This window comes from Salvelinus namaycush, chromosome 34 (assembly GCF_016432855.1).
Source record: "Salvelinus namaycush isolate Seneca chromosome 34, SaNama_1.0, whole genome shotgun sequence".
In the NCBI taxonomy this organism is placed as follows: domain Eukaryota; kingdom Metazoa; phylum Chordata; class Actinopteri; order Salmoniformes; family Salmonidae; genus Salvelinus; species Salvelinus namaycush.
In genome coordinates this window covers 31,098,818-31,125,917 of record NC_052340.1, presented here as the reverse complement: position 1 = coordinate 31,125,917, position 27,100 = coordinate 31,098,818, and the positions used below count along the sequence as shown (strand labels likewise).

Sequence of the window (27,100 nt, the reverse complement as noted above, 5' to 3'; positions counted from 1 at the left end):
GGTGCTTCCACTTTAAAATGCATATTGTTACAGCAGCAGAGAACAGGCAGACAGCCTGAGGTGTACATAAGAGTATGATACATAATAAGTTAGAACATACATTATATATACAAAAGTATGTGGACACCCCTTCAAATCAGTGGATTCGGCTATTTCAGCCACACCCGTTGCTGACAGGCGAATAAAATCGAACACACAGCAATGCGAATCTCCATAGACAAACATTGGCAGTAGAATGGCTTTACTGAAGAGCTAAGTGACTTTAAATGTGGCACCGTCATAGGATGACAAACTTTCCAACAAGTCAAATTTCTGCCCTGCTTGAGCTTCCCCAGTCAACTGTTAGTGCTGTTTTAGTGAAAACATCTAGGAGCAACAACGGCTCAGCCGCAAAGTGATAGGCAAGCTCACAGAACGGGACTACCGAGTGCTGAAGCGCGTAGTGTGGAAAAATCGCCTGTCCTCGGTTGCAACACTCACTACCCAGTTCCAAATTGCCTCTGGAAGCAACGCCAGCACAAGAACTGTTCCTCCATGGCCAAGCAGCCGCACACAAGCATAAGATTACCAATCCGTAATGCCAAGCACCGGCTGGAGTGGTGTAAAGCTCGCCGACATTGGAGCAGTGGAAACGCGTTCTCTGGAGTGATGAATTACCCTTCACCAATGGAGGAATCTGGGTTTGGTAGATGTCAGGAGAACACTACCTGCTCCAATGCATAGTGCCAACTGTAAACTTTGGTGGAGGAACAATAATGATCTGGGACTGTTTTTCACTTCAACCCCATCGAACATTTTTGGGATGAATTGGAACGCCGACTGTGAACCAGGCCTAATCGCCCAACATCAGTGCCCAACCTCTCTAATGCTCTTGTTGTTGAATGGAAGCAAGTCCCCGCAGCAATGTTCCAACATCTAGTGGAAAGCTTTCCCATCAGAGTGGAGGCTGTTATAGCAGCAAAGGTGAGACCAACTCTCTATTAATGCTCATGATTTGGGAATGAGATGTTTGATGAGCAGGTGTCCACATACTTTTGGTCATGTAGTGTATACTGTATGCTTCTTGAATGGCACTCTTTGAATTGTGAATAACAGAGTCAGTTATCATCAGTCAACACCTCCTCTCTCTTTTTCTCTTTTCTTGTGTATGTCTCGCTCTCTCTCTTTAATCCGCACCATTCCGAGAGTTCATTGAGGCTTTGGTAACAGCACAACTGTGCAGTCAGTGAGATATAATAGAGAAATGGCACTCCACAACTGACAAAATAAACAGAACACATGGGAAAGGAGTGGAGAACCTTGGCGTCAACGTCACAAAGCCTCTCCTTTGATGTGATCGTTGTTGTTGAGTCCCAGTCTGGGCGAGTGCTTGCTCCTCATACCCTCTGTACCCCCCTGTGACGCCTCCTGGAAGAACAGACCAGGCATCCACATGGCCATGATAATCCGTTTGTATTCCTTACGGAAGTTCTGGTTGAGCAGGCCGTAGATGATGGCGTTAAGGCAACTGTTGAAGTACGCCATGAAGTAGCTGACCACGAACAGCCACTCGGGGATCCGTGGCGCCACCGTCTCCGGGTCGATGGCCACAGCCAGCCCAATGAAGTTGAGCGGCGCCCAGCAGATGGCGAAGAGCACGAACACCACAAACATGGTGATGAAGTTGCGCATGTCGCTGGGTTTGAGTCGAGACTTCACCTCTGACTTCACCTTCCTCCTCACCTGGATGACCAGGATCCAGATCCTCAGGTAGCAGAAGGTAACCACAGCGATGGGCACGAAGAAATGAATCACCACCACAGTGATGGTGTACGATGTACTGACGGCCTGAGCAAAGGTACACGAATATACCCTGGGGTCGTACTGGAGTGACCCTACAAAAAAGTTTGGTATGATGGCCAGGATGGTGAGGAGCCAGATGAGCCCCACCAGTAGGAGGGTGTTGCGATAGCTGTAGAGCTTATCATAAGCAAAGCTGTGACAGATGTAGCAGTAGCGGTTGATGGCGATGCCGGTGATGTTGAAGATGGAGCCGATGACGCTCAGGCCCATCAGGAAACCACTGACCTAGAGAGAGAGAGAGAGAGGGAGGGGGGGGGGGCAGAAGCACTGTTTATATCTGGTTCTGACACACATTTTTAGTGTAGACTATTAAAAGACGCATTGTGATCTGATTATGATCAGATCTTATAAGTGTAAATAGATAAGATCAGGTCAAGATCAGAATGAAGGATGCATGTTAAAGGCAGGTATAATCAGGGCTAGAGAGATAAGAGGCGAGCATAGATACATTGAGAAAGAAAAAAAGAAAGACAGAATAAAACAAAGAAAGCAGACAGAAGCCTTGTCCTGATCTTGTCCAAATAAGATTGTCATCCTTATACACACACAAACATACATTTAACTCACACATTATATATGCAATATGTACCTGACTACCTCCAGAGACGGTCAGGAAGATCAGATCACAGTCATATCATAATCTGAGTTTTAATCATATACACCTGTCTAAAAATGTGGGCACAATCAGAATGTGGACAATATCAGGACAAAGGAAACATGTTAGAACCAGGTATAAACAGGGCTAGAGAGAAAGACAGCACACAGACAGACAGGTAGTCTTAGTCACTTTGCACTGTGTCTCTCCCAGCGACCAGCCGTCATGGAAGATGGCGTAGAGCACCAGGGGGTAGGGGTAGAAGGCCACCACCAGGTCAGCAAAGGCCAGGCTCACCAGAAACACGTTCCCTACAGAGGAGAGAGACAACAACACATTAGATTATTGGTCCTTTATCAAGGGAAAGGGTTCGGGTTAGAGCTTCATCCCTAACCCCAAACCTATCCCTAGCCTTTAAGTTTGAGGCTAGGGTTAGAGCTAAGGGTTAGGATTGTGGCTACGGTTAGGTTGGAGGCTAGGGTTAGGGTTGGGTCGAGGCTAGGGATAGGTTTGGGGTTAGGGTGCAACCGGGTGTACACATGAATCTAGGGTTAGTGTTAGTGTTGTGGTTGAGGCTAGGGTTAGGGTTGAACCGGGGTGTTCACATGAAGCTAGGGTTAGTGTGAAGGTAAAGGTTATGGTTAGTGTTTAAAATTGCATTTGTTCTAAGTTTACATGTGGAATTGTTTTAAAATGGGTTGTACTATGAATCATTTAGCTATTTGATTTTTAATTTTAGGACACCTTTAGGTATAAAAAAAATATTAAAAAAATATTGATTTTGGCCTTCACTACTATAGCCCAGAGAAACACATTGAATAACACATTCATAATTGACAGTAAAAAAATACATCATAAGAAACAAGGTGTTTAAGTGGCTGTACTATATGTAGGTGATATAGGAAATCAGAAGAAAAAAAACACATATATATATTTTACACATATTTAACCTCATTTGTTTTTTTTTAACCAGTACCGATTACCTTCAGACGAGTCTGGTGCCAGTTGTGGGGGTTGTAGAGCAAAACGGAGAACAGAACACTTTTGTGTTCTTGAGAATCTCCCCTTTCTACTGTGGGGTCCCATTAGTTTGTAGCCCAAATGGTTTGGACACTACAAACAGAAGTTAGCACGTCGACGGTACTGACTTCAAACGAGTCCCCTGACATTTGTGGGGGTCGTAGAGCAAAACGGACACCACCATCGTGTCCGTGAGTCTCATAGAGTGGTAGTATTCATTTGTAGGCCAAACCATTCAGATGCTACGGACGTCTCATGAGACATCGAGGTGTCTCATGGTCTGACAAAACCGCTCTAGCTCTGCCACCTTTCACCCCAGATGCGGAAGTGCGACATCGGCGGATGGTGGTGGATAGAGACACATCCAAAATATACATATATCTCTATCTTATATCTCTAGCTTAAATTATATTATGTTACTTAATTTGACGTACCAGTTGTCAATCGACTCTTGGAGGTTAAGGGACTTAGAGAGAATAGAAAGGCGTATCTTTAGGAGAAGACTTAAGAGAATATATTTACGAGAATGATGGGAGCAGGATTTCCCAGACTGATCTGCTGTGTCGTTAGCATGCAGGATGTTAAACCATGCAGTCTCAGAGCTGCCTCACCCGATCGCTCGTCACCCAGCTAATTGGATGAGAAAAGGTGCACAGCTCCTAATTGGCCTGTGAAAACAATCATTGTGTCAAATCACCCCCGCTTTGCCAAGACAAAAGAAAGTATGTGTCTGTACTGTGCAGTGGCCACGGGGCAGAAGATTGTTAGCGTTAGCATATTAGCATGCCCCATGTACTTTACATTCCCCTTGATTTGCTCCTCATTTTGAATGGCAGTTAATTTCCGACTCAGCCTGCGTACTAATATTCATATTCGTCAAGTCTAAATTGTTCCAATGCTAGGCCTTACCTCAGACCAGCCATTTTCCCTCTATAATGTACTGTATTGTACTGTACTGTACTCTACTCTACAGTACCTTGCAGTACTGAACTCTACTCTACTGTACTGTACTGAACTCTACTGTGCCCTGCTGTACTGTACTGTACTATACTGTGCTATACTCTACTCTAATGTACTGTACTGAACTCTACTGTGCTGTGCTCTACTCTACTCTACTCAACTCGACTGTGCTGTACTCTACTCTACTCTAATGTACTGTACTGAACTCTACTGTGCTGTACTCTATTGTACTCTGATGTACTCTACTGAGCTCTACTGTGCTGTACTTTGATGTCCAAACTTATGAAACATAGACATTTATGATTGGTTCAGATTTGGTCTTGTTTGGGGGCAGAGCTAATTAAAATAATAGCCAGTGTGTAGAATAATACCCCAAATGTGCAGGAGAGGATATTGCATATGTATACCTTTGTGTACCAATATAGGATACATCACCATGAAGAGAATTACATGAATATCCATAATTATTTCTGTGTGGTACAGATTGTGGACCCATGATGAAATTCCGTTACCACAATTCCGTTACCGGGTGTAATTCCACTTCACTTACTGTAGTTCAATAACCAAAATAGATGTTTTCAAAGTCAATGTGTCATGTCATACATAGCTGACACCCCATTTTTTCGGCAGACGTCTTTGAATCTTAATTCAGAGCAGATATTTTACAGAGTTTTTGGAAAATGTGGTCATATAAAAAATGTTCACCTGAATTCCGTTACTGCACAATTCATCCAGTGAATGTGTTTTTGCAACATTTTTAGTGTAAATTGTTAAAGGCAGTCCTTGTGCATGGAGTTGTACGTTTGTTAAACTTTCAAATCAATGTTTTTTGTTTAGCATAAATATTAAGTGAAACATTTTAAGTGAGTCTCAGCGCAATTCTGTTACCGTGGAATTGCCTATTACTGTCTCCTCCAGTTAATATTACAAGTATTAAATTGAATGATATCTTCCATATGCCACATAAAATGGATTGCCACTCCGGTCAAATGGCTATGGAAGGAAGGAAGAGAGAACTATGCTTCATGCAAAAATAATTTTAAAACATTTCGTGCCACTTCAAAGACATTTCTCTCCTTTAGGCTATTCCACTCCTCTGCTTCCATCTCTGCTCTGTTCACTATTCCCCTGTGCTTGTCCTTTTCCCCATCCCTATCACTCTCTGTCATTTCTACTTCCTCATCTCGATTGCTCTACTTTCTTCACCTTTCTATGTTGGCTCATTCATCCCCCCTCCTCTCCCCTGTAACTATTCCGAGGTCGTTGCGGTAAATGAGAATGTGTTCTCAGTCAACTTACCTGGTAAAATAAGGGTAAAATAAAAATAAATACAGTTGCGAAACTATAATAGGTGCTAAACTACATACCTCAGAGGCAATCTGCAGTTCAAACAATAACAAAGCTGTACCCCAAGTGTTTTTGTAAAAAGCTGAGGGATGAGGCCGGGAAAATGTCACCACCCTGGAAATCATAGACAGAGCTATGGATGGATGCATAAATTGGCACAGGGTGGGTAAAACACATAAGGCCAATAACATGAGCTCATATTGGGCCCCAAAAGTCCAAATAAGGGCAGCCAATCCAAAGGGTGGGGTTATTTCAGGCAAAGAGAGGTCTGCCCTTGGGGAAACCGGCCTTGGACACAATGTGAAGCCGATGAGCAAAGACGCATCGGCCCAATGTGGTCAGACTACATAGGGACATTATTTTAGCCCTGGGCCCAAATCATGCCAAATAAGGACACTGAGGTTCGGACCTCGGTTCTAAAAAATAATAATGTTTTATAATAATAATAATAAAAATATACAGTACAAGTTGAAAGTTTGGACACCTACTCATTCAAGGGTTTTTCTTTATTTTTGATGACAGCTTTGCACATTCATGGCATTCACTCAACCAGCTTCATGAGGTAATCACCTGAAATGCATATCAATTAACAGGTGTGCCATGTCAATATCTTTCCTTCTTAATGTGTTTGAGCCAATCAGTTGTGTTGTGACAAGTTAGGGGTTATATAGAGAAGATAGCCATATTTGGTAAAATACCAAGTAAATATTATAGCAAGACTAGCTCAAATAAGCAAAGAGAAATGACAGTCAATCAAGAACTTTTAACATTTCTTCAAGTGCAGTCACAAAAACCATCAAGCGCTATGATTAACCTGGCTCTCAGAGGACCGCCACAGGAAAGGAAGACCCAGAGTTACCTCTAATAAGATAAGTTCATTAGAGGTACCAGCCTCAGAAATTGCAGCCCAAATAAATGCTTCACAGAGTTCAAGTAACAGACACACCTCCAGATCAACTGTTCAGAGGAGACTGTGTGAATCAGGCCTTCATGGTCGAATTGCTGCAAAGAAACCACTACTAAAGGACACCAATAATAATAAGATACTTCCTTTGGCCAAGAAACACGAGCAATGGACATTAGACTGGTGGAAATCTGTCTTTTGAACTGATGAGTCCAAATTTGAGATTTTTGGTTCCAACTGCCATGTCTTTGTGAGACGCAGAGTAGGTGAACGGTGTGGTTCCCACCGTGAAGCATGGATGAGGAGGTGTGATGGTGGGGGGTGCTTTGCTGGTGACACTGTCTGTGATTTATTTAGAATTCAAGGCACACTTAACCACTATGGCTACCACAACATTCTGCAGTGACACGCCGTCCCATCTGGTTTGCGCTTAGTTGGACTATCATTTGTTTTTCAACAGGACAATGACCCAACACACCTCCAGGCTGTGTAAGGGCTATTTGACCAAGAAGGAGAGTGATGGAGTGCTACATCAGATGACATGGCCTCCACAATCACCCCACCTCAACCCAATTGAGATGGTTTGGGATGAGTTGGACCGCAGAGTGAAGGAAAAGCAACCAACAAGTAAGTACTCAGCATATGTGGGGTCTCCTTCAAGACTGTTGGAAAAGTATTCCTCATGAAGCTGGTTGAGAGAATGCCAAAAGTGTGCAAAGCTATCATCAAGGCAAAGGGTGGCTAGTTTTAAGACTCTAAAATCTAAAATACATTTTGATTTGTTTGACACTTTTTTGGTTACTACATGATTCCATATGTGTTATTTCATAGTTTTGATGTCTTCACTATTATTCTAAAAGGTAGAAAATATAAAAATTAAGAAAAACCCTTGAATGAGTAGGTGTGTCCAACATTTTCACTGGTACTGTATATATATATGTGTATGTATATATATACACATTTACAGTGCCTTCAGAAAGTATTCAGACCCCTTGATTTTTTACACATTTTGTTAAGTTACAGCCTTATTCTAAAATTGATTTAATCATTTGTTCCCTCATCAATCTACACACAATACCCCACAATGACAAAGCAAAAACGTTTTTTTTATAAATTTTTGAAAATAAATAAATAAAAACTGAAATATCACATTTACATAAGTATTCAGGCCCTTTACTCAGTACTCTGTTGAAGCACCTAAGGCAGCGATTACATCCTCGAGTCTTTTTGGGTATGACGCTACAAGCTTGGCACACCTGTATTTGCAGTCTATCCTATTCTTCTCTGCAGATCCTCTCAAGCTCTGTCAGGTTGGATGGGGAGCGTCGCTGCACAGCTATTTTCAGGTCTCTCCAGAGATGTTCGATCAGGTTTAATTACCACGACATGATTCTGCCACCACCAAAATGCGTTTTTTGGCAGAAATGCCTTCTGGAACATATGAACTCTCATGTGCCATAATAACAAACTTCTTTCCATCTGTAAATACTTATACAATTTTTAAATTATGAGCCTAGTTGGTTTAGCCACGTAAAAAGGCAGCAACCTTCCCGCTAGCCAATATTGGCTGAGATAATGAGTGGGCTGGACATGCCGAGAGATGAGTTCGGATTGGTCTCCCATGTATCATTATTCTGTCTATCATATGAGCTGGTCAGTATGTGTATGTAATCCTTCCTAACGTGTTTAAATATATATATATCACGTAATAGAAATGCATAAGTGTTGGTTTCCACTTTTTGGAGAACCGAGTATTGAAACCATGGGAGAAGCGTCCATCCATGTATATGGGTAAGGGAGTCTAGCTAGCTAAATTTTCAGATATTACAAGTTTCTAATTTTGTCAGAAAGTATTTTTCATTTCAAATTAGTGTACTGTTTGCTAGCTAGCTAATGTTAGCTGGCTGGCTAGCTAGCTAACGTTACGTGTATGATCTGTGTAGTAATATTATTCGTATCTCAGAGCCATTTGCATTGCTAGCCTAAAGTTAGCTAGCTAACGTTGAACCTGTTTGGTTGGCTACCTGCAGATTCATGCAGGGTAGTAACGTTATGAGCTGCGATTATGGTTAATTGTTTAGCTAGCTAGCTACATGTCTAAACAAAAGACTCCACTATGCAAATATCTATTTCAATAGAATGTTTATGATGTCACTGCGACAACTGTCGACAGACATAGCTGGTAAATTCGTTCTGGCTATCTACTCTGATTTCAGAGCACTCTTGTCTGAGTGTGCGAGAGCGCAGAATAATTTACGAATTTACGAACACTTAACACCCGTTGAATATGGCCGGTCTCAGCAAATGTTGGCAAAAAAAGCGTAATAAAATTGTTGTCAACAGCACAGTTGCAGTCACCAACGCTTTGGATAAAATAAAAACTGCTTAACCCGCTCTGCTAGGGTGAGTAAAATGGTCAAGGTGAGCTGTTCTCTCATTTGTGTCTGGAAGTAGCTAGCAAGCTAGCCAACGTTAGCCAGTTAGCTTGGGTGCTTGACTGCTGTTGTAAGGTCAGAACGCTTGGATCAACCCTACTTTTCGCCCAGAGCGTCCAGGGTGCGCTCTGAACGGCCAATTACGAACGGCCAATCTGACAACACTCTCAGTTTACGAATGCCCAGAGCACAAGCTGGCACTCCAGATCAAATTTATGAACTCACCCCTAGTATAAACCAGCCTTTAGTCTTGAAATCTTTGGTTGATTAGTACATATCCTCACATGTGAATCCTTAAAGAGATGGGTGGGGTTAAAGCTTAAAAGGGTGTGAAGGATGCTGAATGGGTGTAGACAAAGAAGAGCTCTCCAGTAGGTACCAAAACATTCAAGGGCCATTTCTCAGGTTACAAGATTATCAACTTTCAAAGCAGAATTGCTTTCCCATTGTTCCTCAACTGCAATGTATGAAATACCATTTTCTAGCTCTGAGTCTCTACATTTATCCAATGTAAAATAACACAATTTCAAATGTTGCTACCACTTCCAATGGTAAATAGTAAACACTATTTAGTTTGAGGAAAGACATACAGTGCCCTCAAAGTATTCATACCCCATGACTTATTCCAAATTTTGCTGTCAAACAAAATTGATTAAATAGATTTTTTTCTCACCCATGTACACACAACATCCTAAAATAACCAAATGAAAACATGTTTTTGGACATTTTTGCAAATGTATTGAACATTTTATACAGAAAACATCTAATTTATATAAGTATTTGTCACGTCTACTCCCATTCCCCCTCTCTGGTGATCCACGTCGCAGCTCTACTAACCACCGGTCCTGGCAACCCATCATTACGCACACCTGGCAACCCTCATTATGCACACCTGCGCCCCATCATGAGGCACACCTGGACTCCATCACTACCCTGATTACTCCCCCTTTATCTAGCACTCCCTAACATCACTCTTCAGACAGTATTGGTTCAGTTTTTATGTCCAGACACGTATCTTGTTTTTGTAACTCTCCATGATTAAACTCACCATCTGTGCCTGACTCCTTGCATCTACGTTACAGTATTCACACCCCTGAGTCAATACTTTGTAGAAGCAACTTTGGTAGCGCGTGTTACAGCTGTGAATCTTTCTGGCTAAGTCTCTAAGAGCTTTCCACACCTGAATTGTGGAATTATTTTCAGAATTCTTCAAATTGGTTGTTCATTGCTAGACAACCATTTGCAGGTCTTGCCATAGATTTTCAAGTAGATTTAAATCAAAACTGTAACATTTTCTGTCTTCTTGGCAAGCAACTCCAGTGTACATTGATTAGGCCTTGTGTTTTAGGTTATTGTCCTGATGAAAGGTGTATTCATCTCCTAGTGTCTGGTGAAAAGCAAACAACCAGGTTTCCTCTAGAATTTTGCCTGCGCTTAGCTCCAAAAGCTTTTTTTTATCCTGTAAAACACCCGAGTCCTTCACAAGTAAAAGCTTACCCATAACATGATGCAGCCACCACTATGCTTATAAATATGGAGAGTCAGTAATGTATTGGATTTTGCCCCAAACATAACACTTTTTATTCAGGACAAAGTGAATTGCTATGCCGCATTTTTTGCAGTATTAATTTAGTTCCTTGTTGAAAACAAGATGCATGATTTGGAATATTTTATTTTTACTCTGTCAGTTAGTTTAGTATTGTAGAGTGACTACAATGTTGTTCCATCCTCAGTTTTCTCCAATCAGTCATTAAAACCTCTTATGGCTGCAAGGGAAAGTATTGAGTAGCCAGTTAAATCGTGCCCATTTCAAACGGCCTCGTACTCAATTCTTGCTCGTACAATATGCATATTATTATTATTATTGGATAGAAAACACTCTCTAGTTTCTAAAACCGTTGGAATTATTTCTCTGAGTGAAACAGAACTCCTTCTGCAGCACTTTTCCTGACCAGGAAGTGAAATGTCAGAAATCGATGCTCTGTTCAACTTCTTGCCTATACATGGGCATAAGACGTAAGAGCCTACGTACATTTAATACACCTTCCCCTGGTTGGTCAAGAGGTGGTGAGAGAAAAAAAATTGTGTTTATCTTGGTCTAAGGTGGAATAAAAGCTATTTCTTTGACGTGACCGTCCACTTCCGGTTTATGGAGCGCGCAAAGGGGACATGGATTTGTCTTCTTTTTAGCTGTTGTTATGAACGAATAACTTCTCCGTCTTAGATTTTTTTTGATACATGTGTCCATATCATCGTAAAGTATGTTTTTTCAATATAGTTTAATCAGATTATTTAAATTTTTTCGGGAGTTTTGCCGTGATCCGTTCTCTGACTTTGATTACGTTGGAGATATATGTAGCACTTGGCAAGTGCCCATGCTAAATGAAGAGGGGAATTTGCCGTTCCAGTTCAAAACAACGACTTTTCTGGACAAAGAACACCTTGTCCAACATTCTGACGAAAGATCACCAAAAGTAAGAAACATTTTATAATGCTATTTCTAATATCTGTCGTGCATGTGAACTGGCCGTCGGCGCCCAAGTGTTTCTGGCTATTGTGGCTACGCTAATATAGCGCTACATTTTGTTTTCGCTGTAAAACATTTAATAAATCGGAAATATTGTCTGGAATCACAAGATGCCTGTCTTTCAATTGCTGCACACTATGTATTTTTCTGAAATGTTTTATGATGAGTAATTAGGTATTTGACGTTGGTGTCTGTAAATATTATGGCTGCTTTCGGTGCAATTTCTGATTGTAGCTGAAATGTGAACTATGATTTATACCTGAAATATGCAAATTTTTCGAACAAAACATATGCTATACATAAATATGTTATCAGACTGTCATCTGATGAAGTTTTTTCTTGGTTAGTGGCTATTTATTTCTTTATTTGGTCGAATTTGTGATAGCTAGTGATGGAGTAAGAAACTGATGGAGTTAGAAAAGTGGTGTCTTTTGCTAACGTGGTTAGCTAATAGATTTACATATTTTGTCTTCCCTGTAAAACATTTTAAAAATCGGACATGTTGGCTTGATTCACAAGATGTGTACCTTTCATATGCTGTATTGGACTTGTTAATGTGTGAAAGTTAAATATTTTAAAAAAATATCTTTTGAATTTCGCGCCCTGCACTTGAGCTGGATGTTGTCATAAGTGTACCGGTGTCGGGCTGCCGCCCAAACAGGTTAAACTCACTGCTTTAAAGTCACCATTGGCCTCATGGTGAAATCCCTGAGCGGTTTCCTTCCCCTCCGGCAACTAAGTTAGGAAGGACGCCTGTATATTTGTGGCGACTGGGTGTATTGATACACTATCCAAAGTGTAATAATTTCACCATGCTCGAAGAGATATTCAATGTTTGTTTAGTTTTTTTGTTACCCATCTACCAATAGGTGCACTTCTCTGTGAGGCATTGGAAAACCTCCCGGGTCTTTGTGGTTGACTCTGTTTGAAATTCACTGCTTAACTGAGGGACCTTACAGATAGAAATCATGTTTAACACTATTGCACACAGTTCATGCAACTTATTATGTGACTTGTTAAAGAATGTTCTACTCCTGAACTTATTTAGGCTTGCCATAAAAAAGGAGTTGAGTACTTATTGACTCAAGACATTTCAGCTTTTTATTAATTTGTAAAAATATCTAAACACAATTCCACTGACATTATTTACAGCCCTGATGCCAGTGTGGACATGTTTGCTGGGTAGTTACAATACTTGGCACCAAAACAGTCTACTGGAGGTCAGAGATGTAAAAACCCACAAGAAGAAAGAAAACACTCAACAAAACAAACATTTGCTTTGGAGAGTAAACCTTCAGACCCTTGGGTGGGAGCAAGGGAATATGAGAGATTATCCAGTTGCATACTGATGTAGAGAGGCGTGGTAGAGAAAGATGGAAAGAGAGAGGGTGAGGGAGTGAGAAAAGGGCTGCTGCAGGCCTTCTTTGATGTCCTTCTCCACGCAAGCACAAGCGGGGCCAAGGCAATGCACGATCTGAGAATGCTCCCTCTGGGAGAGATACAAACACACACACACTTTTGCAATGTTGTGTTCCATCAAACAGCAATTATACAATCCAATCCACATAGAAACACACTCGTCTCAGTTGGCCTAACCCAGAATGCAATGTTAATTCAAAATTTGCATTGGCTGATGAGGAAAACTGTGCTTTGTTGTTAATTTAACATGATCTGATACACCCTCATCTGCCAATGCAATTTCATCCTACCACCCCCTTTGGCATTCCCCAACCACATTGGCACTGTGTGGTCCCTCTGGCACTTTTCTGCCTCTCACACTCTTTGCTTTATGTCTCTCTCTGTATATCCTGTATTGATCTTTAGTAGCCACAAGCTACCCATCCCAACTGCTCTGCTAGTCTCCAGTATCTCTGGCATGTAACTCATCTATACATTTCTAAGGGGAGTGGCATTAGATGTAAATGTATCGATACACAGGTGCTGATTCTGTCATTCATCACACCTTGTTTTGTGGTTAGGTTAGGTAAGACAAGGCCAGACCAAACCAAACTAGCACCCTACTTGCCCCCGCTACAGTTTCCAATTCTGCTAGGATTGTCACTGGAAAATATGGCCATTGAATAGCCTGTTCATACACTAACCTTCTTCATCCATCATTATGGTCAGACAAGGCCAAGGACATTCCTGACTGCCAAGCCATAAATTCACCACTTTTCTGTCTCAGTGTCCCCTAGGCAGGCCTAGTGGTTTTTAATGGGGAAAAGGTGGCCATAGTGGTGTCCATTCCTATACTAATTCCCTCATCCATCTCTCCTTCATTTTGAAGTTGGGCAATGCCAATGCAGGACAGGACAACCCCAACTGCCACCCTCCAGCAGCCTCCATCCACTGGCATATGGCAGGGTCGTCGGCTGGCCATAACTGTGGCTGATCATTTCTACCCAGCTGGAGCTCTGAGTGTCATCCATTTTCCATCCTGTACCTGTCGTGGGGCCAATGCCTCTCTGTCAGTCTTAAAGTCAAGTGGAGAATGGCCATCTTCCCCTGCCCTGCTGCATTCAACAATTGTGTATTAGATGAAAGACAAAACAGAAGGATTACGCAAGGTGGAGCCATATAGAGGGGAAGTAGATACTGCTGTTGGCTCTTCAAAAATAAAAGCGAAATAAAATAGTGTGATCCTTCACTGCTGGCCTTGTTGCGTAATTGTGCTGTGCAGTGCTGCTGAATAGATTGGCTTTGTATTTTAACTGACAGCCTTGAGTGTTCTGAGGCTACTGAACTTTACACATCAAACACAATTTTACTTTATTCCTAGTTGAATCACTCACTCACACACAGCGCACACACACACACAAACACTTCTGAAGGATGACCTCTGGGTCATGGTTAATCTGTTCCCTTGAAGCCCTGTGGTGTGATAAATTTGACACCGTGTCACCTTACACATCTTCTCTAATAGCATCATCAGACACCTGAACTTTCATCTCCAACCTCACTTTTTGTGAGACACCTAAAAGGTTTCTGTTCGCAGGACTCTGCCTAGAGAAACCTCCAGGGTGTCTGACTACACTCTTAGAAAAAAGGTGCTGTGTAGAACCTAAAAAGGTTCTTTGGCTATCCCCATAGGAGAACCGTTTGAAGAACCCTTATTGGTTCCAGGTAGAATCCTTTTGGTTCCAGGTAAAAACCCTTTTGGGTTCCATGAAGAACTCTTTCCACAGAGAAAAATGCTTTTCATATGGGGGCAGCTGAAAAACCCGTTTGAAACCCTTTTTAAGTGTATATAGTGCACTACTTTTGATTAGAGCCCTATGGGTTCACTATATAGGGAATAGGGTGCCATTTCTGATTCACATAAATTGAGTCTTTATTGACACTGTACTGTATTGACAGTGTTTCATCGTTATAACTACCACAATGTGGTGTATCACTCTTATGCTATGTTCATGGTATCACATACAGACAGATAGCCACACACAATGGATGCAATCAGAGAGAGAGAGACGAGAGAGAGACAGACAGAGAGAGAGACGGAGCGAGACAGACAGAGAGAGAGACGGAGCGAGACAGACAGACAGACAGACAGACAGAGAGAGAGACGGAGCGAGACAGACAGACAGACAGACAGACAGACAGACAGACAGACAGACAGACAGACAGACAGACAGACAGACAGACAGACAGACAGACAGACAGACAGACAGACAGACAGACAGACAGACAGACAGACAGAGAGAGACAGACAGAGAGAGTCCTGCCCAATGTATGACCATATTAGAGAGACATATTTCCCTCAGATCACACAGATCCACAAAGAATTCGAAAACAAATCCAATTTTGATAAACTCCCATATCTACTGGGTGAAATTCCACAGTGTGCCATCACAGCAGCAAGATTTGTGACCTGTTGCCACAAGAAAAGGGCAACCAGTGAAGAACAAACACCATTGTAAATACAACCCATATTTATGCTTATTTATTTTCCATTGTGTACTTTAACCATTTGTACATTGTTACAACACTGTATATATACAATATGACATTTGTAATGTCTTTATTGTTTTGAAACTTCTGTATGTGTAATGTTTACTGTTAATTTGTATTGTTTATTTCACTTTTGTATATTATCTACCTCACTTGCTTTGGCAATGTTAACACATGTTTCCCATGCCAATAAAGCCCCTTGAATTGAATTGAATTGAATTGAGAGACAGAGAGAGACAGAGACAGAGAGAGCGAGCTACAGTGTCAGACTTTAACCTAAATATTAACCCCTACACATGTAAAAGAAAAAACACATTTAGAACACAGTTTTGTAATTGCTTACATCAATATGTACTGTAAGTCCATAGGGCAGTGCATAGCCTCAAGGTCTTATTATTATAAAGGCTTAGTATTACACTCATGTATAATTCCCAAGATGGACCTAGCTATGGAGAGAAACCATCACCACTACAGAGGCAACAACTGACCTACTGAAGACAATCTTGTTTGATCTTTTTGTGCTAATCCAAAATTATTGAGATTTTCAGAAAATATTTTCTATTTAAAAAAAAAAAATAATGTAAAAATGTAGCTTCCTGTATTTATACTAAAATTCCATATCACCTTCTGTTCCTGTTCCCAGTAAATCTGAATAAAGAACTGTGAAAACCTCTTTATGCTTTATTCGCGCACTGAATGCTTTTATCCCTTCTTTCCTAATTAGGCAAACAGCTGTTCCCAGTTGTTTGTCTTAGCTTCCTGTAAGTTAGCGATACAGATTGAATAGAACCCTAACTGTGACCATGTTAAACAACCCTGACTCCAGGCCAGCTCTTACTCATCACAATCATCACAGCTTAACTAGAGACAGCCAGAGGAGAGAGTGTGAAGTGGGTGGCAGAATGGGGGGGGGGGGGGGGGGGGGGGGGAGCAGAGAGCGGGCAGTGCAGCACTAGTCGCTGGATGGGGAGTGTTGGGGTCAGTGTTAACAAAAAGCATGAGCTGGTGCACACCCAGAGATAATAATTTAGTGTAGAGGTGCTGACTAACGGATGATAAAACTGTAAGCTATAAAAACAGAGTTGCACACTCCATATGTATAACCTCCCGGTAATTTATTGTGTAAAAAAACACTCATGTTTCGGCAACACTGTGCCTTCAGGGTCAAGAAGGCACAGTGATGCTGAAGAAAGCACCGTGATGCTGAAGAAAGCACAGTGATGCTGAAGAAAGCACAGTGATGCTGAAGAAAGCACAGTGATGCTGAAGAAAGCACAGTGATGCTGAAGAAAGCACAGTGATGCCGAAACGTTGGTGTTTTTTTACACAATTTTTACCCAAATTACTGGGACGTTATACATATGGAGTGTGCAACTCTCTTTGTTTTTATAGGGGTCAGTGTTAACAACACCTAGGTTAATCAGGATAACTAAGGATCTAGAAAGAGAGGCTTAAGGAAATCACGAATATCATGGATATAATGGAACAAGTGGATATAAGGAGGCTTAAATGTGACTCGTTTCAGGAAACTAGGTGTATGTCGCACGTCACTACTTCACAGGAGAGCCATTTGAGCATAAACTTTTTTTTAAATCAAAATGTGTTTTTTGGCAGAGATGCCTTCTGGAACATGTGAACTTTCATGTGCCTTAATAACAAACGTGTATGCCATCTGTAAATACAACTAAAATTGTTAAATTATGAGCCTAGTTGGTTTAGCCACAGAAAAAGGCAGCAAACTTCCAGCTAGCCGTGATTGGCTGAGATAATGAGTGGGCTGGACATGCTGAGATATGAGTTCGGATAGGTCTGCCAACGCTTCTGTATATTTGAGCTGGTCAGTATGTGTAAGTAATCCTGTCTAACGTGGCTTTTTTATATATATATCGCGTAGTAGAACTGTATAAGTGTTTCTCTCCACTTTCTGGAGGACCAAGTTTTGAAATCAGTGGAATTAGAGTATGATAGCTAAGGAGATGGAGAAAACACCTGTCTCTACGGATTACATCTTCAAACTAGGGGCAAGCATGGCATCCATGACAGAGTGTGAGAAGCGTCCGTCCATGTATACAGGTAAGATAGTCTAGCTAGCTACATTTTAAAATATTACATGTTTCTAATTTTCATTGAACCTGGTTGGTGAGCTACCTGGAGATTCATGCAGGGTAGTAAAGTCATGAGTTGGGATTATGGTTCATTGTTTAGCTAGCTAGCAAGCTAGCTACATGTCTTAACAAAAGACTCCACTAGGCAAGTAACAATTTCAATAGAATGTTAATGATGTCCCTGTGAAAACTGTTGACAGACGTAGCTGGTAAATTCGCTCTGGCTATCTACTCCAATTTCAGAGCACTCTCGTCTGAGTGTGCCAGAGAGCAGAATAACTGACAAATTTACGAACGCTCAACACCCATTGAATATGGCCGGTGTCAAAAAAGCGTAAATTGTTGCCAGTAGCACAGTTGCCGTCACCAACGCTCTGCTAGGGTGAGTAAAATGGTCAGTGCTTGACTGCTGTTGTTAGGAAAGAACGCTCAGATCAACCCTTAAAGAGATGGGTGGGGCTGGAGCTTAAAACTTCTTTGGGGTACCCCCCCTTCTTCTCAATTTCCGCCTAAAGACATACCCTAATCTAACTGCCTGTAGCTCAGGCCCAGAACCAAGTGTAACGGCAGTCTAAGTCGTCCTCCTCATCGGACGAGGAGAGGCGAGAAGGATCGGAGGACCAATGTACAGCGTGGTAAGTTTCCATGATTTAATGAACATGAAAACAATATACAATTTACAAAATAACAAAACAAACTAACCGTCACAGTCCCGTGTGGCACAAACACTGACACAGGAAACAACCACCCACAAAATCCCAACACAAAACAAGCCACCTATATATGATTCTCAATCAGGAACAACGATTGACAGCTGCCTCTGATTGAGAACCATATTAGGCTGAACACAGAAACAGACCAACTAGACACACAACATAGAATGCCCACCCAGCTCACGTCCTGACCAACACTAAAACAAGCACAACACATAAGAACTCTGGTCAGGACGTGACAGTACCCCCCTCCTGAGGTGTGGACTCCGAACGCACCCCTAAAACTCAAGGGGAGGGTCTGGGTGGGCATCTGTCCGCGGTGGCGGCTCCGGCGCAGGACGAGGACACCACTGTCTTTGTCCCCCTCCTTAGCGCCCTTTGAGTGGCGACCCTCGCCCCCGACCTTGGCATCCTCCCCAAGGCCCCCACATGATTTAGGAGACAGCTCAGGACAGAGAGGTATCTCAGGACAGAGAGGTAGCTCAGGACAGAGAGGTAGCTCAGGACAGAGAGGTAGCTCAGGACAGAGAGGTAGCTCAGGACAGAGGGGCAACTCCGGACTGAAGGGCAGCTCCGGACAGAGAGGCAGCTCTGGACTGAGGGGCAGCTCCGGACTGAGGGGCAGCTCCGGGCTGAGGGGCAGCTCCGGGCTGAGGGGCAGCTCATGACTGGAGGGCAGCTCATGACTGGAGGGCAGCTCATGACTGGAGGGCAGCTCATGATGATCGTTGTATTAAACATTTTACAAGAATGTTTAATACAACGAATGGTGTATTTAAACCTAGTGTGTACAACGAATGGTGTATTTAAACCTGACCTAGTGAAATATATATGGTGGAGGCTCAACCAAGCTAGTTTTAAACCAGGACAAGAATTTATAACAGATTTTTTTTCTACATAACATAGGTACTGCAGAACCCCTTATTGTATGGGACATTGTAATATATAAAAAAAATTAAGCCTAACTGGATGGAATATGGGAAAAAATACACCAAATAAGTTTTACATTTTCAACATAGAAATGCTACCAAAAATAATTTATTGAAACTTGTTACAAATGACGGAGTCACCCATAATTCAACAAACAATATTTTGAAAGAGGAAGCAAAGTACTTTAAGTCAATGTTATCCAAGTTGGCGCAGCATGTCAGACGTCTTTTGTCCTTGACATGTATATTTCTTTTTATATCTTTTTTTTCTTCGCATATATTTTTTATATTTTTCTTAACCTCAACTTCAACATACTCTCCTGCAATCCGCCTCACCCAATGTGGTATGGATCTGCTATTTTCTTTTGAACCGGAACTCCCAACAGAAGCTAGCCAGCTAACTAGATACTAGCTAGTAGTCAGCTAGCCACTGCTAGCGGTCATCAGCTACCTTTAGCCCTGACAACTCTCGCGAGTCTGCACAGCGCGACTCAAACCAGAGCAAATCGGACTTATTTTTCTCCATATCTCCAGATTCCTACCACAAGCTCTGAACCTTTTCACCTGGATCATCGCAGCTAGCAAGCTGCTATCTGAGTGGCCACTCCTGGCTAACATCTCTGTCCCGAAGCAAGAACCAATCAGCCTGGAGCTAGCCTTTGCTAGGCCCATCTCCCGTTTATTCCATGTGTAACTCTGTGTTGTTGTTTTTGTCGCACTGCTTTGCTTTATCTTGGCCAGGTCGCAATTGTAAATGAGAACTTGTTCTCAACTAGCCTACCTGGTTAAATAAAGGTGAAATAAAATTTTAAAAGTATATGTTTTTGTTTCAGTCTCCTCCATCTCCCCTAACCAAAGTTAATTGTAAGGATTGTTGTTCCTATTAATAATGTAAAGCTAAAAGCTGTACAAAAAAGACCAAATTGAAGGTCAAATTACAGAAGTGGAATTTCTTGATGCCATTAAAGCCTTTAAGTCCAGGAAAACTCCAGGGCTGGTTGACAAACCAGTTGAGGTATACCAAACCTTTTTTTATGTACTCAGAGGACCATTATTAGCATGTTTTAACCACCTATAAAAATGGTAGATTATCAGATACTCAACAAGAAAGCCTGATTTCATTATTACTGAAACATGACCCAAGTGATAAATATAAAGATCCAGTCCATTTAAAAAAAGGTCCCTTACACTCACTTACAAAATTGGAGCTCCCTTACACTAGCAAAGTGAATAGTGCTTAGAATTAAAAAAAGTAATGCCAAGAGTGTGCAAAGCTGTCATCAAGGCAAAGGGTGGCTCCTTTGAAGAATCTCAAATGTAAAAATTATTTCATTTATTTAAAAAAAAATTGGTTACTACATGATTCCATATGTGTTATTTCATAGTTGTGATATCTTCACTATTATTCTACAATGTAGAAAATAGTAAAAATAAAGAAAAACCCTTGAATGAGTAGGTGTGTCCAAACGTTTGACTGTTACTGTACAGTTGAAGACGGAAGTTTACATACACCTTAGCCAAATACATTTAAACTCCGTTTTTCACAATTCCTGACATTTAATCCTAGTAAAAAATCCCTGTCTTAGGTCAATTAGGATCACCACTTTATTTTAAGAATGTGAAATGTCAGAATAATAGTAGTGAGATGTCAAGAGTCAGTGTGCAGCAGGTAGGACGGAGTCAGGCGCAGGACACAGAACTGAGTAACAACGTACTTTACTCGGAAAATCACAAACAAATTCCATACAGGGAAAAATACTCCAGCTCGACACAACAGAGCGACTACTTAACAAAGAACAAACACGCACAAAACCATGTGGGAACCAGAGGGTTAAATAGGGAATAAATTATAACGTAATGGAAACCAGGTGTGTACAATCAAGACAAAACAAATGGAAAAGGAAACGTAGATCGTGGCGGCTAAAAAGCCGGTGACGTCGACCGCCGAATGCCGCCCGAACAAGGAGAGGCACCAACTTTGGCGGAAGTCGTGACATGAGAATGATTTATTTCAGCTTTTATTTCTTTCATCACATTCCCAGTGGGTCAGCAGTTTACATACACTCAATTAGTATTTGGTAGCATTGCCATAAATTGTTTAACTTGGGTCAAACGTTTCGGGAAGCCTTCCACAAGCTTCCCATAATAAGTTGGGTGAATTTTGGCCCATTCCTCCTGACAGAGCAGGTGTAACTGAGTCAGTGCACCTGAGTCAGTGCACCAGTGAAGTGCACCAGTCCCTCCTGCAGGAAAGCACCCCCACAACATGATGCTGCCACCCCCGTGCTTCACAGATGGGATGTGTTCTTCGGCTTGCAAATCTCCCCCTTTTTCCTCCAAACATAACGATGGTCATTATGGCCAAAAAGGTCTATTTTTGTTTCATCAGACCAGAGGACATTTCTCCAAAAAGTACGATCTTTGTCCCCATGTGCAGTTGCTAACCGTAGTCTGGCTTTTTTATGTTGGTTTTGGAGCAGTGGCTTCTTCCTTGCTGAGCGGCCTTTCAGGTTATGTCGATATAGGACTCGTTTTACTGTGGATATAGATTCTTTAGTACCTGTTTCCTCCAGCATCTTCACAGGGTCCTTTGCTGTTGTTCTGGGATTGATTTGCACTTTTCGCACTAAAGTACGTTCATCTCTAGGAGACAGAACGTGTCTCCTTCCTGAGCGATATGACGGCTGCATGGTCCCATGGTGTTTATACTTGCATACTATTGTTTGTATAGATGAACGTGGTACCTTCAGGCATTTGGAAATTGCTCCCAAGGATGAACCAGACTTGTGGAGGTCTACAATTGTTTTTCTTGGCTTATTTCTTTTGATTTTCCCATGATGTCAAGATAAGAGGCACTGAGTTTGAAGGTAGGCCTTGAAATACATCCACAGTTACACCTCCAATTGACTCAAATGATGTCAATTAGCCAATCAGAAGCTTCTACAGCCATGACATAATTTTCTGGAATTTTCAAGCTGTTTAAGGGTACAGTCAACTGAGTGTATGTACATTTCTGACCCACTGGAATTGTGATACTGTGAATTATAAGTGAAATAATCTGTCTGTAAACTATTTTTGGAAAAATTACTTGTGTCATGCACAAAGTAGATGTCCTAACCGACTTGTAAAACTACAGTTTGTTAACAAGAAATTTGTGGAGTGGTTGAAAAACGAGTTTTAATGACTCCAACCTAAGTGTATGTAAACTTCCGACTTCAGCTGTATGTGGGGAATACAACCATCTCAGTTCTGCAAATTTTCCTGCAAAGAGACAGAATCATTGAATCATTTGTTTTGGGACTGTCCATATGTAGTTTGTTTTGGGTTGCAGGTTCGGGAATGGTTGAAGAATTACAACATTTACTTGTGGAATCTATGAGAATAGGAAGGTTCAGCAATTTTGTGAAACACCACAGCACTGTTGAAAAATATATGGTAAATAGAATCAAAACTGGATGGTGTTCAGAGACAGATGGGAGGGGTTGAGTGGACCTGAAGGATGGGACTAAAAACAAACAAAAAATAACTTGTAAAATATACTGTGTCGGTAAAATGTACAGTTACAGTCAAAAGTTTGGACACACCTACTAATTCCAGTGATTTTCTTTATTTTGACTATTTATAAGAAGAAGAGACTTGCTTGGGCCAGGAAACACGATTATTAACAGCTATAAAGAGAGGTCCCATTAACAGCTAAACAGAGAAGTCCCATTAACAGCTATACAGAGAAGTCCCATTAACAGCTATACAAAGAGGTCCCATTAACAGCTATACAGAGAAGTCCCATTAACACCTATAGAGAGAGGTCCCATTAACACCTATAGAGAGAGGTCCCATTAACAGCTATACAAAGAGGTCCCATTAACAGCTACAAAGAGAGACCCATAACAGCTAAACAGAGATCCCATTAACAGCTATACAGAGGTCCCCTACTAATTCGAGGTGGGAGCTACAGAAGAAGAGAGAAGGAGAGAGGTGGAGGTGGGAGCTAAAGAAGAAGAGATAAGGAGAGAGGTGGAGGTGGGAGCTAAAGAAGAAGAGAGAAGGAGAGATGTGGAGGTGGGAGCTAAAGAAGAAGAGAGAAGGAGAGAGGTGGAGGTGGGAGCTACAGAAGAAGAGAGAAGGAGAGAGGTGGAGGTGGGAGCTAAAGAAGAAGAGAGAAGGAGAGAGGTGGAGGTGGGAGCTAAAGAAGAAGAGAGAAGGAGAGAGGTGGAGGTTGGAGCTAAAGAAGAAGAGAAAAGGAGAGAGGTGGAGGTGGGAGCTAAAGAAGAAGAGATAAGGAGAGAGGTGGAGGTGGGAGCTAAAGAAGAAGAGAGAAGGAGAGAGGTGGAGGTGGGAGCTAAAGAAGAAGAGAGAAGGAGAGAGGTGGAAAAAAGAAAATTGACGGAGAGAGCACTCTTGTAAGAGGTGCCAACGCTCACCTAATCGAGTTCACGCTGAGTAACCATGGAGACCACAGGCAGACTGAATCAGAACTCCCGCAGTGCTCCTGCATCTACCCCTTACTTCCACCCCACCTCCCGCTGGCAGATCACCAGGCTCACTAGCTTCTATCAACACACCCCATCGCAACGCAGCCGTCTCCACCACAGGCACCTTAATTGGGGAGGAGGGGCTCGTAGTATGGAATAAGTTGAATAGTACCCAACATTCACTCTATTCCAGCCATTATTATGAGCCTTCCTCCCCTAGCCAGCCCCCTGTGGTGGAGACGGCTGCGTTGCGATGGGGTGTGTTGATAGAAGCTAGTGAGCCTGGTGATCTGCCAGCGGGAGGTGGGGTGGAAGTAAGGGGTAGATGCAGGAGCACTGCGGGAGTTCTGATTCAGTCTGCAGCACCCAGATATAATACAGTGTTTGCTACGAAGGGACTTGATATAGGAAGAGGGTGGCAGAGCAAAGAGGATATAAGACAGGAAGGGTCACAGAGCGTAAATGACAAGGTCATATGGTGATTGGTAGCAGAGGGGAGGTGTCGTTGGAGAGGTGACACGAAGAAAGCGGTATAGGAAGGGATAGTGAAAGAGAGAGGGATTGAGGAGGAGGAGGAGAAGAGGTTGCCGTACCACTTATTCCTCTCTATCTTTCCCCCTCCCTTCCTTTCCCTCTCTCCATCGCTGTCTCATCCCTCATCTCCTGTCCTGTCTCTGGCGCTCCCTGGCTGTCCAGATGAAGACTGATCATTTCTGCGTGAGTGTAACTTCCACAGAGGACTCCCTGATAAACTCCCACTGTTCCTCTCATCCATACATCCCTCTCTCCCTCATCCATCCATCCCTCCTTCACCTCCCTCTTTTTTCCCTCCTCCTCATTCACATCTTTCTCTCAGAGCCCTCTCCCCAGTTGTCGATCGCTAGGAGCCAAGGGCCTGAGTAGAAGGCAGGTTTGTGACCGAGAACTGTGACAATAACTAAGACCATGAATGAATTGTGTTTGACCACTAACGAAAGGAGACTACGGGTGGACAGGCATGTTGAATAGACAATATATTGGGTGATGTGGTGGCTATGGGGATGTTGAAGAGATAATATATTGGGTGATGTGGTGGCTGTGGGGATGTTGAAGAGATAATATATTGGGTGATGTGGTGGCTGTGGGGATGTTGAAGAGATAATATATTGGGTGATGTGGTGGCTGTGGGGATGTTGAAGAGATAATATATTGGGTGATGTGGTGGCTATGGGCATGTTGAAGAGATAATATATTGGGTGATGTGGTGGCTGTGGGGATGTTGAAGAGATAATATATTGGGTGATGTGGTGGCTGTGGGGATGTTGAAGAGATAATATATTGGGTGATGTGGTGGCTGTGGGGATGTTGAAGAGATAATATATTGGGTGATGTGGTGGCTATGGGGATGTTGAAGAGATAATATATTGGGTGATGTGGTGGCTATGGGGATGTTGAAGAGATAATATATTGAGTGATGTGGTGGCTATGGGGATGTTGAAGAGATAATATATTGGGTGATGTGGTGGCTATGGGGATGTTGAAGAGATAATATATTGGGTGATGTGGTGGCTATGGGGATGTTGAAGAGATAATATATTGAGTGATGTGGTGGCTATGGGGATGTTGAAGAGATAATATATTGGGTGATGTGGTGGCTGTGGGGATGTTGAAGAGATAATATATTGGGTGATGTGGTGGCTGTGGGGATGTTGAAGAGATAATATATTGGGTGATGTGGTGGCTATGGGGATGTTGAAGAGATAATATATTGGGTGATGTGGTGGCACCACATATAGTAGCTTGTGCCCCAGCGAGACAGAGAGAGAGAGTTGGGGGAGGGGTGGAAGAGATCAAGAGAGAGCTAGAGGGAGTTTAGAAAGATAGAAAAGAGAAAGAAGACATAGAAAAAAGAGAAATAGAGAGGGAGGGAGGGAGGGAGGGAGGGAGGGAGGGAGGGAGGGAGGGAGGGAGGGAGGGAGGGAGGGAGGGAGAAAGAGAGAGAGGGGGAGGGAGGGAGGGAGGGAGGGAGGGAGGGAGGGAGGGAGGGAGGGAGGGAGGGAGGGAGGGAGGGGGGGGGTTGTATTTGCGAGACATGGAAAGGGTTTGGTCCAAATCCACCAATTATAGTTGGACTGGTGGAGAGAAAAGAGCAAGAGACAGGTTTGGCCAGAATTAAACATTCTCTCTGATCCAATGGCATCGAGTCAGGAAGGGCAATGATCCAATCGGCTTTCTGTCTGTCTACACTTCAAAACCAAACTGAAACAACAAATCGTTCCCACTTTTGAACCGTTCTGGGACGAAGACATCATTATGTCAGTGGTTTCAATCAAAAAGACAGTAATAGTATCAGTGATAAGAAAACAGGTGCATTTTTACTACAAGGCCTAATACAGCTTTTCCTGCTGAACCATTTAATATAAAATAGCAATTTCAACCAAAAGTACAATTAACTCCTGAAAAGTACAATGGTATTAGTAATATACTGATAAAAGTTGGAATTGTTTTATTTGAATTTGGATCATGACCTGCATTAAAAAAGAGTTTGTACTTAACTTAAAAACGATGTGCACTTTTCTCAAGTTGACTGAACATTACTTCCCTGGAGCAGTGGACCTTTCTGGAAGGATGGGTACATTACTTCCCTGAGGCAGTGGACCTTTCTGGAAGAATGGGTACATTACTTCCCTGGAGCAGTGGACCTTTCTGGAAGAATGGGTACATTACTTCCCTGGAGCAGTGGACCTTTCTGGAAGGATGGGTACATTACTTCCCTGGTGTAGTGGACCTTTCTGGAAGAATGGGTACATTACTTCCCTGGAGCAGTGGACCTTTCTGGAAGGATGGGTACATTACTTCCCTGGTGTAGTGGACCTTTCTGGAAGGATGGGTACATTACTTCCCTGGTGTAGTGGACCTTTCTGGAAGGATGGGTACATTACTTCCCTGGAGCAGTGGACCTTTCTGGAAGGATGGGTACATTACTTCCCTGGTGTAGTGGACCTTTCTGGAAGGATGGGTACATTACTTCCCTGGAGCAGTGGACCTTTCTGGAAGGATGGGTACATTACTTCCCTGGAGCAGTGGACCTTTCTGGAAGGATGGGTACATTACTTCCCTGGTGTAGTGGACCTTTCTGGAAGGATGGGTACATTACTTCCCTGGAGCAGTGGACCTTTCTGGAAGGATGGGTACATTACTTCCCTGGTGTAGTGGACCTTTCTGGAAGGATGGGTACATTACTTCCCTGGAGCAGTGGACCTTTCTGGGAGGATGGGTAAATTACTTCCCTGGAGCAGTGGACCTTTCTTGAAGGATGGGTAC

At 42.4% G+C, this 27,100-nt stretch overlaps 1 protein-coding gene across 1 annotated transcript in view; it reads right to left on the bottom strand.

Moving 5' to 3' along the window:
* Nucleotides 1-1,311: 1,311 nt before the first annotated feature.
* The window catches only part of LOC120028872 (melatonin receptor type 1B-B-like), a 71,807-nt gene continuing 46,018 nt past the window's right edge, over nucleotides 1,312-27,100 (bottom strand). Inside the window, exons 2-3 of the mRNA XM_038974123.1 lie at nucleotides 2,630-2,748; nucleotides 1,312-2,067 (exon numbers count right to left, since the gene is read on the bottom strand). Of these exons, the coding sequence (XP_038830051.1) occupies nucleotides 1,312-2,067; nucleotides 2,630-2,748 (875 nt within the window). The remainder of the gene's footprint in view (nucleotides 2,068-2,629; nucleotides 2,749-27,100) is intronic.